The sequence below is a fragment of the Netta rufina genome, assembly GCF_964035555.1.
Source record: "Netta rufina genome assembly, chromosome: 8".
Lineage (NCBI taxonomy): Eukaryota > Metazoa > Chordata > Aves > Anseriformes > Anatidae > Netta > Netta rufina.
Window position 1 is genome coordinate 27,948,700 of NC_140131.1, and position 9,687 is coordinate 27,958,386.

At 41.2% G+C, this 9,687-nt stretch overlaps 1 protein-coding gene across 3 annotated transcripts; it reads right to left on the reverse strand.

Moving 5' to 3' along the window:
• Positions 1-8,069, reverse strand: LOC311211818 (pancreatic alpha-amylase-like). 3 transcript variants are annotated; one of them, XM_084290776.1, is made up of 11 exons: positions 7,797-8,069; positions 6,235-6,450; positions 5,249-5,395; positions 4,754-4,951; positions 3,137-3,367; positions 2,106-2,239; positions 1,896-2,018; positions 1,682-1,781; positions 1,401-1,522; positions 1,166-1,291; positions 1-421 (listed from the first exon to the last, which is right to left on the reverse strand). In XM_084290776.1, exons 2-11 carry the CDS (start codon positions 6,400-6,402, stop codon positions 232-234), a joined length of 1,539 nt encoding a protein of 512 aa, XP_084146902.1. In that variant the 5' UTR covers positions 6,403-6,450; positions 7,797-8,069; the 3' UTR covers positions 1-231. The 3 variants fall into 3 exon arrangements, with proteins under 3 accessions (XP_084146902.1, XP_084146903.1, XP_084146901.1); XM_084290777.1 differs by having other exon boundaries at positions 2-421; positions 6,235-6,371; positions 7,772-8,069; XM_084290775.1 differs by having other exon boundaries at positions 2-421; positions 7,772-8,069.
• Positions 8,070-9,687: the final 1,618 nt, after the last annotated feature.

Below are 9,687 nucleotides of genomic sequence, written 5' to 3' on the forward strand. Positions count from 1 at the left end.
CAGTGCTCTCTTGGTAGCCTTAAGAGCTGCCAATGGTATGGCCCCCAGTTATGACGTGATAATGCTACTACGACCCAGTTCATTAGGAGGAAAGACATCACTCTTCAGTTTGATTGCCATTTATTGTTCACTGGGAACGGAGAGTCACAGGATCTTGAACACCAGGGAATCGCAGATGGGGGAAACAGCATACGTACAGACGGACAGGAGAGAAACAAATTCTGATTGAAGTTATAACTTGGCATCAACGTGAATTGCAACAAATGGATCGTCGTCAGTGTTACTGATCTGGAAGTTAGCCGTTCCATCCCCAGAAACATACACCTGCTTTCCAGTACACGCGTTGCCCTCCTTTTGTCCAGAAATAACATCACAGTAGGTACCAGCAGGCAGACCAGTTTGCAAATTGACGTTCATGTACCTGTGTGAAAATCAGTGAACGTTGCTTCTCTGTTGTTTTCAAAACAGATATTTGCAACTGGGTAAAGGAATTCTGAAGCTGATGCTATTGCATGACTTGGAAAGGCAATGCGATGCAAGGGAGTTACTAAGCCTGACCCTGCTTCTCTCCCTGCACTCCTTTATCAGCCCTCCAGAAATGGGGAGGCCACTGTGTGAATCTAGCTCAGGCTGCAGGAGTTGTTCTCATTGGAAGAAAAGAACAGGACAAAATCAAAGCATAAAAGAGCTTCACAACAGGACGCGTGCTGCTAAAGGTAATCCTAATTGTGATGAGCGTTCAATCCATTAGGGTTGAACGGGCTTGGACTGGCTTGGATTGGACGGGCAAGTTTGGATGAGGGAAGTGAGAGAGTGCCTGTCCCGCTCAGAACTACCAAAACTTCAGCTCCTACTGCTTCCATCCTTGGGCACTGCTCTGTCCACAGCACCAGCCTCTTCTCATGCGAACTCATCTGTGGGTGTACTGGAGATGACACGATATGTGCGGCAGACCACAGGAATGGGATGCTCAAGATGCTAACGAGCAATCTGTACATCTTCAGACGCTCCACTCAGACACCTCAGCCTTGCTTTCGATGTTCTCCATTCACCTGTCAGCGCTCTAGCTGAAGGACATCCCCCCTCCCAACACCTGAGCCCTTTCAGCGTTTCGGCTGGGGAGCTCTGCTTCTCCTCGGGGATATGGTCTCTCCCACCAACTTACCAGTCGTCATTATTAAAGACGATGAAGCCTTTATTGCCACGGCCAAAAGCTACTTGATTGCTGTCATTGTCCCACCAGTTTGAGAAAGGCTGGCCGTCTACCACGTTACGGAAGATAACCATGTTCCTGAAAATGCCAGGAATGGCTGTCACTGGAGTTGCAAGAGCTCCACAGCCAAGAGGCTCATCATGCAAAAGTCACTGCTTTTACTGCGTTTTGCTCCAGAGTCTCCTACCTTATTTGCCGCCAGCGATGCTCACATACCCAGTCGTTGCCACAGGTGGTGTCCGCATTGATTGTAACCGACTTTGTTGATCCATCCGAGTTGCTAGGTGGTCCAATCCAGTCGTTGGCGTCCTTTTATTGAAAAGAGACATTTGAAAGTTCTTACTGGAAAAAGCAGAGCAAAAAGCGGGATGGATGGCGCACCTAATTTCCACCCACCCGATCCAAGATTGGACAGAGAAATCACTTGAGAAGTTTAGCAAACGTGAATCTTGAGCGTTACAAACTTACCTGCCCATTTACAAAATTTCTTGTCCAACGATAACTTGACATCACACGTGTGAATCCATACGGATGAGCCAACATGAAACCAACGGCCATTTTATAAAGCCTGTTGGGCCAAAAGCATAATGAGACGTGGCTAGAAAAAGCGTGCCGGGGAACAAAGAGACAAACAAATCAGCAAGAGGAAGAGGCATCAGCCAGACAACCCCGCATTCCTTACCTGGCATCCCAGAAGGTGAGAATGGAAGCTCCACCAGCCCCGTGCCCCCGCTGGTTGTCATGGTTATCCACAAAGACCAGGGCTCTGTCAGAAGGCACAAAGCCCCAGCCTTCTCCCCAGTTCCTGGCCAAAAACACAAGGACTTGAATCTACCCCGCCAAGCTGTGCATCCAGCATATCCTAGGCAAGCTGCACGATGGGTGCCCTTACTTTAAGTAGGCCATCTTTTCTCCATTCCACTTGCGGATCACTGTCCCCAGTTTTGCGCCGTATTTGAATTCGGTCACTCGGCCATTTCCAAAGTACTGACTGCCTGTGATTGGCTCGCCACCCAAGTCAATTACCTAATACGTGAAAGAACATTCCTTACAACTAGAACAGAAAGGGGTAATGAAAAGTCACTACTTTTGCTAATATTACTATCTGATTTCTTTTCAATATTGCATTGATTGCTATTTTGTTAATTTTATCTCAAACTCACTAAATTTTTTTTTTTGCATCTCCATCCTCAATCTATTTACTGTGTCCGATGACTACTGCATAATTATAGCTTGGGCCGCATGAGCTTTATCTAAAATGTAAGCACCAGTACCTCTGCTTCCAGCACATGTGCAACCTCATTACTTATTTCATGATATACGTAAAGGACAATTACCTATTTGCCTTAGATCTTTTGGCAACACATTTTTAATATAATGTATCTGGCAACTTTAGCTTTTACTGACTGGAATCTATTTTTTGTTTTTCTTACTTGGATTTCTTTCTGAAACATCATACACAAATTGGGAATGTGAAATGAACACTGGCTGTGCCATGGGAAAACAGTTTCAGACCATTATGCAATCAGTTGCCATTTCAGACGTAATCACCATTTATAATACTCTGTTGCAATTTATGTACTTATAATTTAAAATTCTGAGACTGAAATCTTACCTTTTTGAGATTGACAGAATTTTTACATTTAATTCAATGCAGTAAATTACATCTCAATAAGATTTCCAGGTTAACTAGCTCCAAAAGGTGCAAAACAATTGAGGCACTTTTCATGTCAATGACCTTCTGCAGGCAAATTAGATATTTCAAATTATGGTTGTTAAATCTTGACATCACTTTCTATAGATCAAGACTGAAAGTTGCTCAGGCCCAGCTCAAGCAAAGCACTGCTTTAGGTACAGGACTGAGTCTACACTCTGTCTGCAAAAAAGACGTATGTAAACTACAATTAAGAAAATAGAGATTACCTCCTGATAAATGAAAGGTTTAGCTCCTGCAGAAAACCACTTAGTATTTAGGTCTTTCAGCTTGTATAAAATTGCCTTCACATCCTCTGGCCACATATGCTTGGCAGCATCAATCCGGAACCCTGCTACACCAATATCAATGAGGTAGTTCAGATACTCTGCAACTTTGGAGCGCACATAGTCCTTCTCCAGGGCCAGATCAAGAAGATTAACCAAGCGGCAGTTTCGGACCTGTATGAAAATTCCGAAATGAAACATTTTTCACCCCGCAACCTAAATCTAATGTTCTACATATGTTTCTTTGAATTTCTCTGTGTTACAACGACAAAAGGAAACCTTCCCTGTTCATCATTCACCATGCGTATCTTACACCTTGGACAGTCATCTAGACTGACATCATGGACAGTCCTCTACGTAGAAGGAGCATTACAAAGCCTACATTTGCCCAGCATACACAGCTGCAAGTGATGAAGGAATGTACCAGAGAGCCATAATTAAATCTATAATCAGCTTTTTAATGCAAGTATAAGGCAAAAATATCATGTTATTTTTAGTCCAGTGTATTAACACGCGGATTCATTATTATTTCAAGTCCACTTACTTCTTTTGTGATGCAGGTAAGACTTCTGGAAATGATATTTCAAAATATTTAAAATATATTGAATTCTATAGTCTTACTAAACATTAAACTCTTCTCTTCTGTCTCTTTTTTTGCCTTAGTTTTTGTAAATACAGAATGATGGTCATAGATTTCCACAAAAAGAGTATTTTAAAAAAGTGTTTCAGTATACTCAATATATGTTTAATAAATCTTATGTTGGGTTTCCACAGCTATGGACACATCTGTGTGGAAACAGCAAGGTACATCAGCCTATGTGGCAACCTGTACTAAAGAACCTACAATAGAGATGACCCTTTACAGCTGCTCAAGATCCCAGAGACATTTATATCTCCCCCCTTCTGCCATTTCCCTAAAACTCCTCTCCCCTAAACTTAGGTTCAGGAAAGATTAAATACAGTTGAAAGGCATGACATTGCTCAAGCAAAACACATATTTATCTTTATAAAATAATTTCAGTTCTGTGGTAGTTTTAAAGTCCTGACCATATAATTAGATACACAGGAACAGACAGACTCCCCTTATCTGCACAAAAGGAGGTCTTTCTTAGCAAGGGAAATCTCTAAAAAGAAAGTTGGTTTTCAATATTTTAGCCTTACTGTTTTTCTTTAGTAAATCCTAATCTCTCTCTTCTGAAATTAAGACCAAAGAAAACTTCCAAATTGTAGCAAGGGGTAAATAATAATTCATATTTTTTAAAGCACGGAAAACACAAATAAGAATCCCTAAATAGAGTTAATGATCTTTAAAACTCTCCTTATAAAATACCTAAGCACATTACTTAAATCTTAAGGTGAGCCATTAGCTCAAGTAGAGCTATCCCTTTGCTCTAGATAAAGAACTGGAGTTCATGATAGTAACGCTAACCTCTATTATCAATTAGGATAGTTTTCCATGAGTTTTATTTTCTATATGATGTCTGACAGTAAAAGGGAGCAAAGAAATAACAGCCCTGAAACAGATGGACATAAAAATGCATTTATAGTTTTAGGTTTTACCTGAGATGCATCATGATAGTTCTCAATGTCTCCACTTTCAGATTTACATTTACCATCATTAAAGTCCCAGGCAGAATATGGCACAGCTGGAAAGTCTTCAGTCTTTGCATTGAAATAGCTTCCACAAGTAGAATGGTTGCCAGCACCAGCAGTACCTCCGCACATATGGTTGATTACCGCATCCACATAAATATGCACCTACAGAATGATGCTCATGTTTCAGCTTAAGAAAGTTACTTTCCATAGTGCTACTATCTGAAGAATGTTATCTTTCTCTTACCTCCTGCCATATCCTCCTATTTCTGCTTGCTTGCTTCCCTCAACATTTTATTTAAGATACTTCTTTTATTAATATACGGCAGTTGTGGTACAACACACAGCTCAACACATAGAAGAAAAACATCTTTACTCCACAGCTACCTTGTCTTCCCTTCTACATTAGCTGATGTCTATATCCTAGCGCTACACACACCACAAGGTTTTCTAAGCACTTACTCCAACACTGTTGCACCTGGTCACCATGTCTCTAAATTCGGTTTCATTTCCAGATCGTGTGCAGAGCTTGTAGCTGACTGGCTGGTATCTTTCCCACCATGGATGCCAGGGGTCAGCAACAATAACGTTTTCATTTGGAGGTGAGATCTGTGAATAAGATGGTGTCTCTTGGTAACAGGATACCAATAATGGTTTAATTACGTTTGCTCAGTATCGTTAGAGAAAGAACATAAAAATATAAAACAAGGTCCCTTTAATGGAAGCAACTCACAATACTTAACCCACACAGATCCCCAGTATCCTCTTCTTAAACTGTAGCGAGCTGCAATTAAAAGACTTAGGCCCAGATGTTCAGCAGTTAGAAACATATTAGAAAAATTATGTCCATGGAGATAGTTTCCTAATCATCTTTTGGACTGCATGCCTCACAGATCAAATAGTCTGAAATGATGTGAAGCTGGGCCTTTTAATGGCGTACTCGGACACTCTGACAGGCAGAGAGAAGCTTGCCAGCTTGGGTGAACAGAATTAGTAGCATTTTAATTTATTTGAAATCTTCAGCACTTTGGTACTTTTCCTGGGAGCTCATTTTTCTTAGTCATAGTTTAATTTTATGTTTATCTAGTTCTTAAGCACTTCTTTTGATTTAAATATCAAGCAGATAAGTTTAGGTTATTCACAGTAGTATAAAAAAAAAAAAAAAAAAAAGATTTAGAGGTTTAGCCAGTGATAAGCAATTCTAATTCATTTAAACATAATAGCACATAGAGCAAAACATGTGCTTTGGAATGATGAAATAAATTCACTCTAACATAATGATGGCTGAGGAACATATTGCCAGCATTTACTACTCGCACTACCAATTTCTTTTATTCTTTTTTTTTCTGTTTCAGTACCTGTCCTTTGGTAAATTGAATATTTTCATTTGAAAAAGAAATTACCATCAATGAAGCAATTTTACTACCTACTGATAGGAACAGACATACCTGAACTCCTCCAAATCCATTAGGAGCTAAATAGCGTTCACACTCAAGAGCAATATCGGCCCAGCGCCATTCAAAGAGATGAACAATAGAAGTCCTCCCAGCCTGAGTGTTGGGGTTGTACTGTGCCCAGCAAACCCCTACAATTAACAGAAGAAAACAGATACCCATGGTGTGCTCTGTGACCAGTTGTGCTCTTCTTACTGCTTATCTATTCTCCTGCAAGAGGGTAAAGTACACATTACAGAACAGGCATTTACTTTTAAATGTTAATCCCTGGCATCGTATTTATTTAACTTCACCTGACTTTCATTTCATTTGAGAATTAGTTTTATCTAAGCTACATGAACTTCATGTACTAATGGTGATGTTGCTTAATATAGGCTGTCTCTAATGCACAAAGTAGTGTTTTTATTAGTATAAAAATGAAACTAATCACAAACACCAAAGGATTGAGTGGTTTATATAGACTGAAACTGGCATTTTATTTTTCATTTTAATGTATAATACTCTCTGTTGCTATTTATCCTTGCATGGCATCTTTTTTTTTTTTCATAATCCATTACTATGACTTGTGCATATTTAAAAAAGGACTTTGAAAAGTCGTATGTTCCTTATTGTGACTTGCCAAGAAAATTAGGGTATTTTGGAGGTTATGATAGACGTGATGTCCACCATTCAAACACAAATATTGAAGATTCCTCAAATACAGAAGCGACCATAACAACTCCAAACCTAAAAACCACTGAATGTTTAATGTAACGTTTTCCTGTTGTGTGCTTATGTTATAATCAGTGATAGCTGTAGAATTTTACTGGTAGAGAAGCAGATCCATGTCCTTGTTTCCTTAATGTAAATAATGCAATTGAGAAAGCAACAACTAAATTACACAAAGCAGTAGGAATGTATTTTGACCAAATAGCCCAGGGCCTAGTGCTCGAAGAGGAGACTGAATGTAGCATCTTGTTTCTTTGGAATAAGGCTTAGGGCTGTTCTGGTGTCAGTACAAGCAGCAACACGGGAATGGAGGTGTTGGAAGCCCCAGCAGACTGAAGGGTCTAGCCTCAAAATGCTTCTGAAATGGGGGGGGGGGAAGAAAAAAAAAAAAAGGAAAAAAAAAAAAGGTCTGTATTCCCACTGGGAGGATGAGAGAGCCAGGCAGAGATGCACCTGCTGCAAGTCAGAGGAAATGGGAGGGGATTGTTGCTCCTGAACAACTCTACCGTGGCCTGCCAACTTGTCTTCTGCTGGGTTAAGTCAGTGGTACAAAACTCCGCTGGCATTTCCAAAATACCACAAGTGCTAATAATAGTATATATAAAAGTGGGAGAAGAGAGCGTGCATTACTAAATTAATCACTGTCTTTCATACCTGGTGTCATCTATCTAATAAAAAAACTAATATGACACGATCCAAAATCATAAATTATCAGTATCTAAAATTTCTTACAGAATTACAGTCCAAAAGCAGCCACAATTCTTATACGGCTTAAAACCAGCGTATGAAAACATTGCAGAAGTTACTGCAATGCTACACTTACAAGAATTACAGATCGGTATGCGCACCAATGTCCACAGCCTAAGCAGAGTTCAGCATTTTCAGCATATCCCATCCACACCAAGCGTGGGCTGCCAGGCTGTCCTCCGGCCAGAAGCTCTGCTCCGCGCAGCCTCTCACAGCGTGTTCCGCCGGCACAGCTTGTTCACTCCTGTGTGGCACGGGGCTTGCTTCGCGATGGGAAAAAACGGAGCGTTTGGGGCTTGGTTCATCGCAGCTCCTGAGGGCTCCCCGCGGCTCAGCGCCGCCAAGCAGCCCGGCCCCGCCGGCCGCCCCGTGAAGGGAAGAGCACCGAGGCCTGGGGCCGCCCCGCCCCTGCGAGGCCTCGCCCCCGTGACAGGGCTTAGTGGCGTAATGGCAGCAGGAACCCTGCTAACACAGCTTTGGTTGTGAGGGGCAGGCCACAGAAAAATTAACTTTTATTTTATTTAAAGACCCCTTTTTTTTTTCTCGCATCTTAACAGCGCGAACCCTGCTGAAGGTCTCAGAGCTGGCAGACACTCTCCGGTGCTGGCAGAGCAGGCTCGTACAACCCGCTTACACCAAGGGAGCTGAGCTCAGCCCCGTGACAGCCCAAACAGCAGCCTCCTTAGGACGACATCAAGACTGTCAGATTTATGAAGCATCTGAAACGTGCCTCGCTTCGGTCTGGGGCACTGCTGTGACTGACACACCTCACATCATCCTGCCAATCGTGCCAGGGGCAGGGAGCCGCAATCCTACAGCGTGCCCCAGTGCCAACTGGGGGCAGCTCTTGCAGGCTGGCCAGGGGTAGCGCCTGGCAAAGAACACATCTGACATCATGACAAAGAATGTAAGAGGTCACCAGTTTTCCCATCAGTGGTTCATCAACAGATAATAGTAATTGGTACCAATATTGTGCCTTGCCTACACAGCAAGTGGCATTTCCCCCTTCCTCTTGCGTAGATTGCTTGCATGCCACTCAGGCTTAATTACACTGATAATCAGTAGGTGGAGTTATAAAATCTGTGAAACAGGCTGTTGACATTCTACCATCCAACATGCAAAGAACGCTGTTGTCCTGTGACACTCACATATAAAGTAGTTTTATTGTTCCTGGCCTGCTACTCCAAAAACAGGTAAGAAACTAACAAACACGTATAGTGACCGCACAAGAATGCAGCAATAAACTTATCAAAATTCAAGTAAATTTTTGAGTATCTGTTAATTGAGATCATACAGAAAAACAGCTATCATAATGTATTTTTTGGTCCAGCAACCAATTTAGACTGTCTTCAACTGGGATAAGGCAAAACATCTTTACACTAGCTTGTTATCACACCATCACTTGTGAATTCATATTTTATAGAATAATTTTATCTTTAAATCTATTGGACCTTCTCGACAAGTGTCATTGCAACGTTTCCCATGTGATTTTGGAAAGCTGCGCTAGCCTCAGTATGCAACAGATCTTACTTTGTGCCCTTCACATTGATTTTTTTTAAACATGGTTCACCAGGGCACCTATGCTGGTCTAACAGTGTTTGAACTGTTAAACTTGTTTCAACTACTTTAGTCGCACTAGTGGCATCTTTCAACATGTGAATAAACAATGAATTAAGGAAAAAAATCAAAATAGCTAGTTACACAGAATGAATTCATGCCAGTGCACCAGTCCAGTTTGGTTTCCATGGTAAGGTTTACGCTAAAGATATTTTAGAGATTTACTTACCTTTTATACCCTGAACCAGCATCAACTGAACATCAGATTTAACAAAGAGAACATTCACCCTATACGCCTATGAACACATATTGTGAATCATCTAGAACATGTTGTACAATTACAACTGGATTCTTTACCTCTTAAAAAAAAATTGTCTTCCTTCTTCCCATTCCCAAATCCCACAAACAAACGCAAAATTAAGAGAAAGGAAATAA

What these genes read in the sequence shown, in the direction of transcription:
- LOC311211818 (XM_084290776.1), bottom strand. Translation starts at nt 6,402, where the DNA reads ATGGGTATCTGTTTTCTTCTGTTAATTGTAGGGGTTTGCTGGGCACAG. An exon ending in ATGGATTTGGAGGAGTTCAG is followed by an intron (nt 5,396 to 6,234) that starts GTATGTCTGTTC and finishes TCTTATTCACAG; the next exon opens with ATCTCACCTCCAAATGAAAA. An exon ending in CCAGGTGCAACAGTGTTGGA is followed by an intron (nt 4,952 to 5,248) that starts GTAAGTGCTTAG and finishes ATCATTCTGTAG; the next exon opens with GTGCATATTTATGTGGATGC.